At 36.4% G+C, this 16,908-nt stretch overlaps 1 protein-coding gene across 2 annotated transcripts in view; it reads left to right on the top strand.

Annotated features, from left to right (window-relative positions):
• Positions 1–16,908, top strand: part of CDH8 (cadherin 8) — a 385,185-nt gene that overhangs the window by 202,679 nt on the left and 165,598 nt on the right. For both annotated transcript variants that reach the window (XM_015126310.3, NM_001257905.1), the window contains 2 exon segments: positions 12,385–12,552; positions 16,425–16,612. In XM_015126310.3, the coding sequence (XP_014981796.1) occupies positions 12,385–12,552; positions 16,425–16,612 (356 nt within the window).

The following is a 16,908-nucleotide window of genomic DNA, read 5'->3' as shown; positions in this document are numbered from 1 at the left end:
CTGTATCCTTAGTATCTGAAACAGTGTTTGATATGCAGTAGGTGCTTGATAAACACTTACAGAATGATGGACTCATTCCTTCTCAGTGGCTAAGTGTGTCCATCCCGCTTCTTTTCCTTAATCCGTATAAAATAGAACCCAAGATTTTATGTGCCACCCACCCTCTTAGGTGTAGGAATGGGAGCTGAAAAGTATTGACTACATGAGTACAAATACATTCTTTTGGAAAATATAAAAGCATAGAGAAAAAATGCAAAATGAGAACCGGTGATTATAAGCAAAAGGGAAAACGAGGTGCAGTGTTGAGCCAACAGCTGATGCTATGTCTTGCACAGACAGTGATCTGATGAAGGAGGAATCCAGCAGCAGCATTGTCTGAGAAGAGGCATAAGGGGAGGAGGAGGAGGAGGGAAATTCTATTTTCAGAGATAAATGTGAGGAAAGAGGCAAGTCACTGCACTGTGAAGAAAGAGCCTGCACCCCCAAAGAAGAATGTAGGAGGATTTCAAAAACAGAACTTGTGGAATGCAACAAAAGGGTCAAGGAGGGTATTGGCTTGAAAGGAACAAAAGGAGTGGTGAGAAGATTATCCGGGGTTAGTTGTGAGATCTGTGTCCTTTGAATTACTGTGAAAGAATCAAGTCGTCAGAATTTTAAGTGCCTCTAGCATGTAACTCCGCTCAGTACTTGAACACCTTTCACTTTTGTGTATCTCAGTGTTTTATAAGCCTCTTTGGCTGACAAAGAAAAACCAGGAGAAGCATGACAGTGGTAGAAAGCCCTGGAAAGTATATATATATATATCTCAGTCTAGCTTCTGAGTCCTACTTTGAGGGGAACTTAGACAAGTCATCAGTCTATGTTCGATGGTCACTGTGACTGCTACCGTAATTAAATGAAGACACTCCCTCCCTGGTCAAAGATCTCTCATTGAAATAGTTGTGCTCTTCTGCCCTGTTTTAAAGCAATGGAAGCAATTATTGTCCCTGTCTGTACAGCTTTGTGCAGTCAGAGTTATGCAATTACACCAATAATGTAGTCTTAGGGGTTGTAGTAGTAGTAGTTATTGTTGTTGTCATCCTAGTATTGATCAGCTAATTATTATTTTATATTATTATTGAGTAAATAGTTTTTGATGTGTTTATCTTTAATAATTATCTTTTAAAAATATTTTTGAGTAAGCACTGTCTTCATATAGCAGAAGAAGAATCAGGGACTCAGAGAGGTTAAGAAAATTTCCCAGGCTGTTTACAGCAACTGGAAGTGAAAAAGCAATAAATCCAACCCATTGTGTCATATCAAACCTGGGCTCCTAAAACACTACTTGTATTACTTGTGCGTAGTGGTGGGCCGTGATCAGTATGACATGCCATGATTGATCATGTCGGATTGCTCAATCAGATATACTATGTCTGATACACATAGGATACCAGTCATATATACTATGATCAATCAGACATACTATGTCTGATTGATATCTAGGCCTTTGAAGCATGACAGGCATTAGGACCACATTAACATTTGGAGATAGCATTAATTCAATTAAAATTTGTTTTGAGTACCTATTACACTCTGCAAATGATGTCAGGTGCTATTTTGTAAGTCTCAGGTGGGTATTTCTATATCTGTTTTATGGATGAGGAGACTGAGGTTCTAAGAATTGAAAATTGTCACTAAATTGTATTTAGATTCGGGTCTGAATTCTGGCTCCATTTCTTAGTAGGTAACTCCAGGACCAGTGCCCCATTCTCTCTACAACTCTGCTCTTCTCTTCTGCTTAAGTTCTGAATTGCTAGGAGAAAGCATCCAATTTTGTAGTGACTTTCACTTTGCTTTTTTAAACCACCCATACTTATTATATGTATAATTAGTTATTGGAATTATGGCTTAAGGAAAGAATAGTGCCATCATGTTCTTCACAGAAATAATTCCACTTGATTGAAGAGCCTCTGGAAATGTTTTCATTTAGGAAAAAAGAAACTTCACCTTAATTCTGAATAGGAATAATTGGAAGTATTTCAATGTAACTCTAAATTGGCAATTTAGGTAGCATCAGTCATTGGCTAGCCATATGTTGGTACTGGAAATGGTGGCCTACGGAGAATTATTTAACAGGGAATCCGAGAGCTACAGAAGTAACAGTCTATACGAAGTCACTATGCATGTTGGGAGTAAAAATATAGAGATGGGATATAATAGTTAATTCACTTGCAGGGATTTCATATGTTATTCCATATGGATATGGATATAGAGATGACTGCGATCTACACAGGAGGATAATTAAGAAGTTGTAGTTTTTTTAGTCTAAGAATATGCTACATTATAAAACAGGAAATTCACATGTAAGGAAGTAATTTTTACACATTCAGATAGTGGAATGATCCTCAGCGGTCTGATTTAAAGCTTTCAAGCCTGCTGTTCTATAGCAACAATTTCCAAGCATAAATAGGGCAGGGAATATAGATGTTAATATATAAAACCTATATGACAGAGCCATGACTGTTAAACAGACTCATATTAAGATGCTGGGATAGCATAGAAGGCGATTGTTGGACAAATATCTTACTAAGCATTCTGCAGAGATATTTTTTGGCAAAGGAGAGTATGTTATTTTCTACGTTCTTTTTATCAGACATGAAGTTTCTAGGCAAATTAAAAAATATTTTATAATTAAGATGCTAAAGACCAAGATTTGGACCCCACAGCTGCAGGCTGTGGGACCTTGTCCAAGACCTTTCTCATTGCCAGGTCATATTCTGAATTCCTAACCTTCATGTGATAATACATTTTCGCCTGTGGAAAATGAATTGTTTTCCTATCAACTCTTATAGGAGAATTTGCATGTCATAACTATATATGTGCCAAGAGAAATAAATAACTATGAAACTTCAAAAATACCAAGTAACACCAGAACATCATTCATTGATAAAGCATGTATATCAAATAAATTGTTTTTTCATGAATTCATCCCCAAGTAATTATATTCATGAAATATTTCTAGGATACATAGCTCATCAGCACCACCCTTTTTTGAGTATTCCTGAGAATATATGAAATATTAGAACACTGCCCTACGAATTTATATTGAGACATTTAATACTTCAAATGTCAATTATGGAATGAATAAAATATCTACAGAAACAATGAGAACCCTGTGTTCTTCAGTTTATAAAACACACACACCTCACTAGCATTAATTGTGGTGCTATGTCCTTCTTCTGGCAAACCAATATAACCTGAAGATATGACTCAGGCTGTGATGGAATGAAGTAGCCCTTGAGCCTTAAAGCAGTAAGACTTGAAGTCGAATACTGCCACACACACCCCCAACCCTCCCACCAGACACACACACTTAGTGGCTCTGTGATTGTGTGACAATATCTGGATGTCTCCAGTCCCTGGAGACATGGCAATTACTAATATTTTTCAAGTGGTTGCATGCTTCAAGGCTGAGGCCCTGAACCAGCAAGCTTCAATTACCATTTTTTCCTCTCTCTTTCTTCTTCCACCTTCATTCTCCCCTATCCTCTCTTTTTCTCTTGTAGTATTTTCATCCCTCTTACATTTGTTGAATAACCTATTATGTGCCACGGATTACATTAGGTTCTGGGCATACAAGGATAATTATGACATGACTTTCATACCCATTAATTTGCTAGCAGGATAGGTTGAAATAGAGGAGGTGGTGAAATGGAAAGAAACATAAAAACAAATGCTGTGAGGAAGTTTCTAGCAAAGGTGCATACAATCAAAAGGAAGAGAGCAATTAGTCCTACTTGGAAAGACTTCTTGGCAGCTGAAACATCAGAGCTGGGACTGAAAGGATGCATGGAATTTTAGGAGGTCCAGGAAAGAGTAAGGGTGTTCTAGACTGTATTATCCACACAAAATTGTGGAGGAACCAAGTATATGGCAAATCCAAAGAAAGGGAAGTGTTTGGAACATCAAAGGCATATGCTGTGTAGAATGCTACAGTAAAAGATGTTTGGGGACAAGTCAAGTAAAGATTTGAATAAGAGAAAAATCACTTTGTTACCTGGAAATCACTGTGGAAGCCTTACCTTTTTGAAACTGGTGAGAGCTGTTCACACCTTGTAGTAGGTTTTCTGAATATAAACTTTGTTTCTAATTTTAAAAATAGCATAAATATTTGCTGATTATCATAACCACTGAATTAATACCTAAATTTCATTTGACATATGTATATATGTATGCTTGTTATAAAACCTAAGTAGAAAACATGCATGTATTTACATATGTATGAATCTATATATCATATATGAATGTATATATTTATACAAAGAAATACAAAATTTATCTACATTTATATGTATATATTTACAGCTATAAGTGTGCATATGTATATGTGTATGTTTATAAAATATATATACTGTGTGTATATATAATATTATATGTAAAATGTGGAAAATAAAACATTTGCCTTTTTACTTACCATGTAATAATACCAAACAATAATACTGAGTCTAAATTCTTGATTGCAATTCAATTAATAACATTTTGTGTATGAGATCAGTGAGCCTCTGGGAATTTCAGCGACCTGCCCAAGATCACATGGCTGGTAATAGTTCTACAAAAATAATTTCTCTTCTAGCTAACTCCAGAGCCCATTCTCTAAGCACAGATCTGTGCTTTTTGTTATAAACAGCTGAGAAATATGGGAGGGACACTTTCAGTGCCTGCACTAAAACACATCAAGCTATCTTTGGGTGTATTTATTTCCAAGGTTTTATATGCACAATATTATGGAGGCTAATCATGACATATATAATTTAAAATAATATTAAAAATTATTATAATGTAATCATTTTTAATAGGCTCTTTGTAACAGTTTTTAATGTCTGCTTAATATTGTATGCCTTTGATCTCTATAACCTTAACCACTACCTTAATATTTTTCTTGTTATTATTTAAATTGCTTTTCTTTTAAAAAATATTGTACAGAAAAGTGAACATCTAAAACTAAAAATATGAGTAACCAGGAGAAAATAAAATTTATGATTTTCTTAGAATAAGTTCTTAGTTTAAAAAGTACTGGTCAAAATGTGTAAACGAGCTTTCGATTGCTGATTCGCTTGATAAGTTGTATTTCCAAATGGGCTGTTATATTTTTAAAAAGCATGAGAAATGTGTAAGAGGCGATACAGTTTCTCCAAATTCAGGCCAATCTATCTATATGTCTATTTTTCTGTCTATCTCTCTATTTCCCTATCTATCTATCTATCTATCTATCTATCTATCTATCTATCTATCTATCTGTCTTCCTCTATAATATCTCCCTTATCTATCTAAATCATAAATTACTAGTCGCAAAGAAAGGGAAATGCTGTTTTCTTTGAGCCTTATGGAGTCCGAATTATTTTCTAATGTGTTTATCTAAGTGTTGCATTTTTTCCTTTGCGGTATATCTGTGCAAGCTTGACATTGTTGTGATTCTGTTATTCAGTGGTAAGGTGGGCGTGTGTGGAAGTATGTCCGGTTATATATACTTTATTCTTCATAACTGGTAGCATGTAGTATAAATCACATAGCTAGCAGAAAGTGTGGGTGCAGTACATGACCCCCCCACTTATAAAAGAATTGTCTCTTATAACCTTTCATCACTTAACCTCATAAGTAAAAGACCCCTTTTCACAGATAATAAAATGATAATTGCATATTGAATTGGAAAGGGTTTTTGGGGATAACAAAGCTAGTGGTTTCATAACTAGGATAATGTGTTCAACAAGTCTTATTCAAAAGAGGAGTCTAGCACAGCATTTTATATCAACTGCAATCTTTGAACAGCACAATCTGGGAGACCCGTGAAGAGTGAATTACAGTAATCAGCCTTCAAAATGACAAAAGAGTCAATCAGCATCCCCTTGCCTTTCTTGTGAAGCCTCTCAATCTGGTGATATCACAGAAATTATAAAAAGAAATCTTCGTGACGGATACAAAATGCTTCTCAAATGATAACGCCAAAGACAATGGGAAGAAAAAAGAACACACACACAAGTTTAATGTTTCTGAGATGACTGAAGCTGGATTCTAATCAGAAGTACTCCCTGGATGATGAGACATAAGAAACAGCTGTTGAGCACTGAGAGGAACTTAGGCCAGTCTAGGATTTAAATTCTTAAACTCCTGAACCAGGAAAATCTCGATTTGATTGAATAACATAAAGATAAAATCATGTCTTAAATACAGGAGAATCAAACACATCAGTCTGTTCACAGCAAGGTAATGAATGTTGGTTTCAAACAAGACGATCCTCCTTTTCCTCGTAATTCTTCTACTAGAATTCACCCCCTAATCTTCTTCTACTCCCCAGGGCCAGGTTCAAATTTCCATTGAATTAACTTCCCGGAGAATGGAGGGTTCTCATTAGTTGAATTGTCTTATTTGCTTGAATTTTCAAAATGAAATTCCAGGGAAACTTCTAATGTATAATCGTTTGCATTCCCTCATCTGGAAATGCTATGCAGCTTAAGCTACTGAGACTCCAGGAGGGCTGGGTACCCCTGAACACCAAGTGTGATTTTTCCTTTTCAAAATTACAAAATGTTATAACCCCCCATTTTCAAGGAAAAAAGTTTGTCCGAGGGATGTTCTCTTGTTAGTCCAAGGCTAGCTGATTATGAAAGGGTCTAAATCTAAATCCTAGAACCATTACTGTTGGAAATTTATAAAAGTCAAAAATAAAAGATGTGATCAGATAATTTTATCAACTCAACAGTCTTATCCTTGAATTTCTATGCTGGAAAAAATGATCTAAGTTGTTTTCTAAGTTATTGTGAGGTTATTTATCAAATATCCACATCAAGAATTTTACTAATTGCTTCAAAAGAAAGCATTTTATCGTATGGCTTCTCCCAAACTTGAAACCCCTAACTTGTCACCACATTGGTGTAATGGAAGCTTAAACTTATGCGAGCTTCTGAACATGTTGCTGAGTGTTGACAATGTGTGACCATAAGCATGCTAGGGACATGGACACTACTCCTGCTTGACCATTTATGAAAAAAGACAGACACAGTTTATGTCTTGGGCAATGGGACGTTAATAAAGTAGCACCATCAAAATTTGCTTTAAATGAGTTTATTTTGGCAAATAGTGAGTCAGAATCTTCTCTCTGGCTTTTCAGAATAAAAGTTGAAAATGGTTAAGAAATGCCGTTTTATTGAAGATTTAAGTCATTTTTTAGCATTCACAGTTCAAATTTTTTAACTTCTCAAATCTGAGAATTTAAATCCTTCTCAAATTTGAAAACAGTCTTGCCTAATTACTATATTTTGTGCTCTGTATTAGGTGGTGTTTCATACCAAACAATGATTTTTAAAATAGAAGAGTTATCTGTTGTCCATAATTTTGTTTACTCATGAATTTGTTTTATTGGACACAGAGTTTCTCGTCAAACACATTTCTTTCCTTAAAAGAAACAGCCTGAAGCTGCTAGTGCTTGGGAGATATGTTAGCCAAAGCAGGAGAAAAGAAGTAGAAGGGAATAGTAAGGCTATTTTCATCTTCTATTTTAGAAGCTTGTCAATATCTTGAAGTATCTATGGAAGTGAAATACATTGTGAATAGGAATAGTAAAGTTAAGTAATATGTGTGGATAAGCCCAACACAAAGAGAAAAATAAGAGGATCCAGGGCAATTGTGGTTTCCCCTATTCTGCCTTTACAGCTACAAAATAGCATAAAAAGGGTTCCAAAAATTCTGTCTTGGATTTTTTAATGAGTTTCTGCTAGTCGTGGGGTTGAGACTAGAGGCAGTGGACTCAGGAAAGCAAGAGCTGTTCATTATTCAGTTTGAACTGAAGCCAATTAACTGTGCTGCATGTTCTAAAGAAACCTTGGAGAGACTCCCTACTCGCCTTAGAAATCAGAAAACCTACTCCCAATGTTGTAGAAGAAAAGAGGAGATGCAAAGACTCTCAGAGGTGCAGCCTCCCAGTGGGGCCATCTTGAGCAACTCACTTAAATGAATAGGTATTGCTCTCATTTTACAGGTAAGAAAACAATCTGCCCTGCCTTCTTAAGGAGTGGACTTGGACCTTAGTACATTATTACATTGAAGTACTTTTGAACTATAGATGTCTGTGTAAGAGTAACATGTGGGCAAAATGTTTGGTACTTGGACAGAGTCCCAGTTTTGTAGCCACATATTTTAGGATCTTGTCAGGAAAGAGGCAGTTGAGGAGAATTTAACAAAGGGACTGTTGACAAAGGTATGGCCTGGTTAAGAGAGACCTTCATGGAAGAATTCAGCACCAGATGCTAGCAATAGAAGTACCATCAAGACTCCTAGGTCTTAAGGAGCAAAGGAAGGTGGCAGTTATTGGACACTAGATAGAATTTTACTTTAACGATATCTCTAAATAATAACCTGAATGGCCAAATACAGGAATAAAGACTTTGTAGGAGTCTTTGGGGGAGTCATTTGCACAACCTCCCAGGTTAATGTGTGTTGGTGGAGTCTAACAAAAAGCCAGAGAGTAAGGGAATTAATTGAGGCAATCTATTAAGGCTACCCTTCCATGCCAACACTGGGTGGATAGGGCTGGGCAGTGGACTTGTAGGAGCAATTGTAGAATATTCTGTACTCTTACCATCATCCACATAAACATGAAAAAGTCTGCCTGGGGAAGGGAAACAGTATGTTTGGGTAACTACTGTGTACCAAGAACTTGGCCTGAATTATCTCACATCATCTTGGAATATCCACAATGAGAAGCTGATTATTATCTCTGTTTGAGAGGATATGGAGTTTTGATGAGTTTAATAATTTATTCATGGTCACAAAGTTGGTAAGCTTAAGACTAAGATAAAAAATGCAAACCTGCTTGATTTCAATTAGGAGGGAAACATTGATAAGAGGAATCAAACTTGAAAATACTTGGTTGACCCTTGAACAACACAGGTTTAAACTGTGAGGTTCTACTTACATGTACATTTTTTTCAGTAAATACTTTGTAAATTTTTCTGAGATTTTCAACAATTTGGAAAAATTGACAGATGAACTAGGTAGCCTAGAATGTTAAAAACATTAAGAAAAATGAATATCATGAATGCATAAAATGTGTGTAGATACTATTATTACCGGAAAGAGGGTTCTTGGATGTCGTGCAAGAAAGAAATAAGGGCAAGTCTGTAGAATAGTGAAAGCAAGTTTATTAAGAAAGTAAAGGAATAAAAGAATGGCTATTCCATAGACAGAGCAGTCCTGGGGTTGTTAGTTGCCCATGTTTATGTTTATTTCTTGATGATATGCTGAGCAATGGTTGGATTATTCATGCTTCCCCCTTTTTTAGACCATATAGAGTAACTTCCTGAAATTGATGTGGCGTTTGTAAACTGTCACGGTGCTGGTGGGAGTGTAGCAGTAAGGACGACCAGAGGTCATCTTGTCGCTATCTTGGTTTTGGTGGGTTTGGGCCAGTTTCTTTACTCTAACCTGTTTTATCAGCAAGGTCTTTTGATCTGTATCTTGTTCTGGCTTCCTATCTCATCCTGTAAATTAGAATGCCTTAACTGTCTGGGAATGCAGCTCAGAAGGTCTCAGCTTTATTTTACCTAGCCCCTATTCAAGACGGAGTTGTTCCGGTTCACAAGCCTCTTCAATATTCTATTTATATGTTAATTGACTGTGTTATCAGAAAGGTTTGTGGTCAATAGTAGCTTATTAGCAGTTCAGTTTTGGGGGAGTCAAAAGTGACATACGGATTTTCAACTGCATGTGGAGTCAGTGCCCCTAACCCCCCGTGTTGTTCAAGAGTCAACTGTATATGCATCTTAGGTAGCATGAAGCTGCTTACCTCAATGCGGGAGGGTAAAAAGACTTTTGCAATTGATGAAGTCCCATGCAGCATTTCTTGTCCTATTTGATAAACAAGATTCTCCACTGCGATGCTTCACTCATATTCTGATCTAACTCGTCGACACTAACCCAAAGGTGTTATTTCCAAGTGAGTAAAAAAACTATTTTAATTCCAAATGCCTGAGAGACATCACAGTTTTGTTTTATTTTACATTTTCACTTTCACAACATATAAAAGAAATGATGAGAATAATACATACCAATCTTTTTTTGACTTGGAGAAGTTGTAGGAGTTCTTTCACGCAGGTAACCTGAAAAGTCTCATGCATAGACCTCACCTCATCAACTTTCTTGAAAAATATTGCTGCCTTCCTTGGAGAATGGCATTATTTTGCTCTGATTGTTAGAAGCTCCATGTCAAATTCCAAAGTCCAATGGGTGACATAATCAGTGATGACCTTAGAATGTGGTGGTACAAGCATTCATGTAAATGTCACGGGAGGAAAACAATGTTCTTATCTTCTTTACTGAAAATCTGAGCCCTAATGAAAATATTCTAGGTTATAAAAATGTATATTCATAGCAGAGTAGCTATGTTGGTATCTCAACATGCTAATATAATGAGGTTTGTTATCTTTGTTGCTGTGTTTTGCTTATCTGTTTGTTTTCTTCTCAAAAATGCCTCACAGTGATCTAAATCTGAATGGTTGACATATTTCTACTTTTCTTTCTGTTTTTATTTTTAACTATATAGGTATGATCTATGAGTTACATTATGATGTGATCAAATCCTGAAACAAAGCATTGCATTGAAAAATATCATCATAGTATTACAAATGTTTGCAAATAAGCAAGGTTATCTAATTCAGTGCTCCCTGAATGGGAAGCCCTATTATTAAATTGTGTCAGAGTCTAATAAAGTATATAAGAACTTGCAGTTCTCCCCAGAGCCTGCTCCCTGTGTAGGTGCATTGTATTTCTGTGGTCACTCTTGGGACTCATTTGCTACTCAAATGATTCAGGGACTTGAACTCCTTGCAATGCTTTTACAGACAGATGATTTTAAAAAACCATATGAATTTTAAAAAAAAGAATTACAACTTCGGAAGTGGCCAAGGCAATGACTCAGCTTTAATTTGAATTGAACATGTATGGTGCCCCTGGGGTAGAAGTGAAGGGGTTAAATTATCTTTAATCTGGACGTCTTCCTTTTACCTTGACCAGAAATGTAACACACATCAATTCAATAGAAATATTCTGGACTAGTCAAAACAAGTTTTATTATGGACATTTAGCAATATGGGTAAGGGGCATCTTATGACATAGAGTTAAGTAAAAATGCAGGAAATTAAAAAATACAATATTATCATACGAATATATCTCTCAGTTGTGTGACATGGGAAAATATGAAATACCTACAACATTTATCAATATGAGAATGCCTTAACCACGTATAGTATATTGTACAATGAAAAATTATGCAACTGTAGGAAGTAATGAGGTGAACTTCTACCCAGTGATGAGGAAGTTTTTAAAAAACATCTCCTGTGAAAAAAGAAAGTCTCAGAATGCTGCCTATATTAAGATCATGTCTGTGGTTAAATGTTTATACACACATTTCTGTGTGTGTACATATCATGGCCTTGTAATTTTGCACCTCAAAATGTCAGCATTATCTATGAAAAAACTATGTGGAGGTAGAGAGAGAGAGCTAAATAAGGATTTTTGATTTTCAAAATAACTTCAGGAGGATCTGAAGCAAATTTTGGATCTTTAACAAGGGTATTAAATTACCAGTGAAACAAACAGACAAGCCCACATGAAACCCTGAATATGTATCAGAAGAAAAAATATTAAGATTTGAGCAGTGATTATTTTATTGTATTTTATGTAATTTTATATTGTATTCACCTTTTCCTATATCTTCCTATTTTTCTAAACTATTTGCTACACTTTTACAAAGAGAAGATGTATCTAAACAATTAAAATATAAATATAGTTGAACAGTAGATTAGAACTTAAGACACTTGACTATTTTAATTCTGATTGTTATTTTATTCATCTGAGTTGATTCTAATGATGCATTTATTTATTTCATCTCTCTAATGTGTTTGTGAACTTCAGAATAATTTATCTTTGACCTCATAGCCTTCAAGCTATTTGTGTGTTTACTCCTCTTTTAGGGGAATTGGGATCTGTGATAAATTGGAGGATTCTTTCACTTCCAGGGTTTTCTGGGGTGGACAAGACTGTGTTCTGATGTACTTTATAGTTTGGTAGACAAGGGATGTCATTCAGTTTATTTTCTAATACATATTTTTGCAAGTTCTTTTTTATACATTATAAAACACATTTTTGCAAATTATCTGTAAATGTCTATGACCACAATCTTTCTCGTTGATATAACAGGCACACACAAATCAAATGTCAGAAGAACTCAGAAAATTATCTGAGTAGGGACTTGGTGTATGCTTGTGTGTTTCTGTATGTGCGTGTGTGAGATTAATACTTTCGTTGTTTATTTAGCTCTCTGACTGAAAGCCATTCTTCCATTTTCCCCCTCAGCTATTATAAAAACTGCCCTTCCCAACATGGACAGAGAAGCCAAGGAGGAGTACCTGGTTGTTATCCAAGCCAAAGATATGGGTGGACACTCTGGTGGCCTGTCTGGGACCACGACACTTACAGTGACTCTTACTGATGTTAATGACAATCCTCCAAAATTTGCACAGAGTAAGTTAATTTCCTGCACTGGATGAGAATCTTGGTATGATGTTTCCATTGGAATTTATATTATAATTTTTAGTCATATTTTAAAACCTGACAGCAACTATTGAGTGGCTTATTATGTGCCAGGTATGGCATGATTTTGGTACTAAACTTATTCCCATTTTACAGATTACAAAGCAGTTGATAACATTTCCAAACATCAAGCATGTAGTAAGTAAGAATTAGAACCAGTATGTCTGACTGCAAGCTGTGCACTCCTTTCTCTTTTGCACACTATCTCTCTTTATGAAAGCTTGAGAGGATGATGAAAATGAAGCTCAGATATTGCTCTGTTATTAGCCCCATTGTTTTATGAAGGAAATCAAATATCTCGTGCCCAAGGTAGGGAAAACAAATATGCAGTAGGCTTGCTGCAAAACGTACACTCCTTCTTCCTGCAACTGGGAGGACATCAGTAAGACTCCACTCTTCCCTGCTAAAGCCATGCTCTCCCTTGGAAATTTCAGCAGCATACATTCTAGGCAGCCAACATGAAAGAATCAGGGAGACAATCATTATTTGGCAACTTTATTGTACTCTCATCGAACACTTTCTTCTGAGCATTTATTCAAGTAATATGACAGAGACATGATTTGATAAGGCCTTTCTGATCTGGGGACTCTTGAATTGAGATATGAAAAAGTGAATACCATGAGTTGGAACAGGGTGAAGCCATGGGAGGGAGGGTGAATAGTGCAGCTAAAAAGGATGTTCAAAAGCCCTGTGTCTACATACTTATTATTACTATTATTTTTATTTTTTTTTTTAAGATTCCACATATAAGTAAGATCAGGCAGGACTTTTTTTCCCTTTGATCTGACTTATTTCGCTTAACATAATATCTCTAGGTTCATCCACGTTGTTGCAAATGACAGGATCTCCTTTTTAAAGGCTGAATGATGTTTCATTGTATAAATACACGCCACAACTTCTTTAGCCATTCATCTGTCAGTAGATACTTAGGTAATGTCCATTTCTTTGCTATTCTGAAGAATCCTGGAATGAAAATGAAAGTGCAGACATCTTTCCAAGGCAGCGGTTTCTTTTATCGAAACATCATAGTGTATACCTTAAATATAGTCAATAATAAAACAAAAGAAGCCCTGTGGAAGGATGGTATACAGCCGTGTATGGGAATGGAAATAATTTCACTGCAGCTGGAGCAGAGGGTGCCGGGGAAAGTGCTACAGCAAGAGTCTGGAGAGTTAGATTAGACAGAAATTAGCCATACTTGGATTTGAAGGCCATTTGAAGTATGAGAACCTTTATCCTAAGATCATTAGGAGACCATTTAAAGATTTTAAATTGCAGCTTGAGTGATAGGCTCTGGTTCCAGGGAAATTGGAAAGAAATTAAATCTGGCCTTCCTTCATTGTTTTCTCTTCTTTGCAGCCAGTTAAAGAGTTATTTGCAATCATTCACATAAAAGGTGATGGTAGCCCTGGCAAGCAAGGGTGGTTGTGTTGGATGCAGAGAAAAGTGTGTGGGTGTGATGCACAGTTGAGTCAGAGAGGACAAAAGTCTAAGGATAGATTGCATTTTCAGTTGAGGAAGATGGATGATCATATTTCTAACATGAGAGATTAGATGCATGCTGGTTCTATTTGTTGGTATAGAAAATACCATAGGAAATCTGGTTTTTAAAGAGATGAAGGAGGGAAGGTGGGTGTGGGGAGAGAGAGGGGAGAGTGAGAGAGAGAGAAATGTGTGTGGAGCTTGCAAATGACACATTTGAAGTATCTTTGATGATTTATCTGAAGACATTCCAAGCTAGAAAGAGTAGAGGAGACGCATTTTCATTAAGAATTTTAGAATTTTTACATCTGGCAATTCATAAATCAGATAACAATGCAACCCTTTTAAACAAAATTATTGAAATGGAGAACACCATTTCTTCTCATCTTTCCCTCACTTTTTTTGCCTTTGCAATTGCATTACAGTGAATACAGCAAGATGCCATATTTCTTTATAAGAAAATGATTATTCAATCCAATAGTGGCAGATCAATTTCAAACGTGTGCCTTTTCTTAGAGATAATAACTATTAAGTATGATCACACTGATAGAGATGAGGAGCAGGCACAGAATAGGAATGGATAAAGGTATGTTCCATTTGTTTGGCTTCCCAAGACTCCCCATGTAGGACTAGCAGCACGGCATGATCCCTGGCTGTCTTATTTATTTAATCAGCATACCGAAAGAGATCATCTCAAACCTTACCTGGAATATAAAGTTTGTGGAAAATGGAATCATTACACCAATTATAAGAAAACTGGAAGACTTTGCTTGAAGTGAGGATTTTCAGTGCCTACCTTATGGCAAAACTTATGGAAAATGTTTCAATCCCCAGTCCTATAACTTTGTGATTCTAAGAGAGATGTTTTTATCCCATTGTTAAGTAAAGGGGTGTTAGGGCTAGAAGAAACCTTACTGTTAATGTTGAGTATAATGAGCCTTAGTTTATCCGAGGGACTCAGTGGATTTGAGCTCAAACGAGAATTAGGTAATGTTCTCCAGATTTGATTTTTCCTTTTGGGTTTTTAGGTCATTGAATGTTTAATTTTCCCTCGTTGTGGTTGCAAGGGGCCTAAAACTTTTTGGCTTTTTGAGTTTGGATTCCCCAGAAGCAGACACTGAGACAAGAATTTGATTGTGAGTTTAACTTGGAGATAGGACCAAGAAATACCAATGAAGAAAGGAGACAGAGAGAGAGAGAGAGAAATAGCCACACACACACAAAAGGTGCATTATTGAGCCAGCTACTACTATGGGTTACTGGAACTTTATCCCATTGGAGAAACTCTGGACCATTGTAAAGAAAGAAAAGAAAAGAAAAAACTCAAAGTTATCCTACCACAGAATGGAGAGACCTAGAATTTTATATACTAACTCCTGTGAGTCTTTGAGGGCTGCTTCTGCAGGAAGCATTAATTTTCTGGCATTTCTGGCCTGACATTCAGTGGGCAAAATGGATTCTGAAGGCCAGAAATAACCCTCAGGCAAAGAAATGCAGGAGTGGCAGTTAGATGTAAGACAGGTGTACACTACAGTAGTAATGGCCAGGGGTTATGGTTGGGACACCAACAGCTTCCTCTACACCAATGAAAGTGAGTGACAGCAGTATAACAACTAAAGTGACTTGAGTTAAAAATGGACTAATGCCACTAATTAGACACACTTTATTGCCCCAATATGAGAGTGAAGATACACTTGATTGTATTTTGCCTAGGAAGTGTTGAAGGCAGGATTTTTGTCTTTAGAGCAATGAGAACTTCAGCAACAAGAGGAGTGTTTCATGTGTCTGAACAGCTTGCTGCAGGGCACAGCAAAAGTTCAGTAATTGAATTTTATCAAAAATGGTCTAAAAGTCTGTAAATATAAAGGTACGTTCAAAAGTGACTTCCAGTGTGTTACACATTGCATCTTTCTGTGCTGAAATTAGCTTAATATTTTATGTTGGCAACAAAGAATATCCCCATGGGCAGTAAATGTGATTATACAGCAAAAAGGAAAAAAAATGCACACATAGATTCCCTAATAGTCTTGATTTAGCTGCTCCAAATATACACTTGGTAAACATATGGTTGAGTAAGTTTCATATCTCAGAAGAGTCTTGAAAAGGGCTCATGCCTTCTTCTGGGAACTGTTTGTCTCTGATTCAGTTAAAAGACTGAACATTCCACAATGGAAATGGATATTTCTGTCTCTTCTGTCACTTTATTGGTAGCATAAATAAAGGAATGACCAGAACAAAGGAGGTGCCCAAAAGATATTTGTCATATGAATGAATGAATGGTTGGAATTTGTGTGACGCTCATTTTTCTCCTCTTTTCAAAGGCCTGTATCACTTCTCAGTACCGGAAGATGTGGTTCTTGGCACTGCAATAGGCAGGGTGAAGGCCAATGATCAGGATATTGGTGAAAATGCACAGTCATCATATGACATCATTGATGGAGATGGAACAGCACTTTTTGAAATCACTTCTGATGCCCAGGCCCAGGATGGCATTATAAGACTAAGAAAAGTAAGCTAAGGAAACTTTTGTTCATCTTCAAAATACCTCTTTGAAACTTGAGTTTTAAAGTTGAGGTACTTGTATGGACTTCCTGACAGAATTGTAGAGCTGGTAGATGTTTAGCATTGAGCAATAAGACAAGATAACTAGTACAGTCCTTTTGGCACCTCTTATCTCTTGGGCCCCCTTCACATTTCTGCTAAAGGTCTGGTAAATGGCTACCATAATAGTGCTGCTCCTCCAACTTACCTATTACCCATAACCACAGGAATTTACTGAGTCCTTAGACAGGGCACTTCAACTGT

The sequence above is a fragment of the Macaca mulatta genome, chromosome 20 (genome assembly GCF_049350105.2).
Source record: "Macaca mulatta isolate MMU2019108-1 chromosome 20, T2T-MMU8v2.0, whole genome shotgun sequence".
NCBI classification, from domain to species: Eukaryota; Metazoa; Chordata; class Mammalia; order Primates; family Cercopithecidae; genus Macaca; species Macaca mulatta.
Note: the sequence above shows the minus strand (reverse complement) of the source record. Positions and strands in the feature narration are given on the sequence as shown.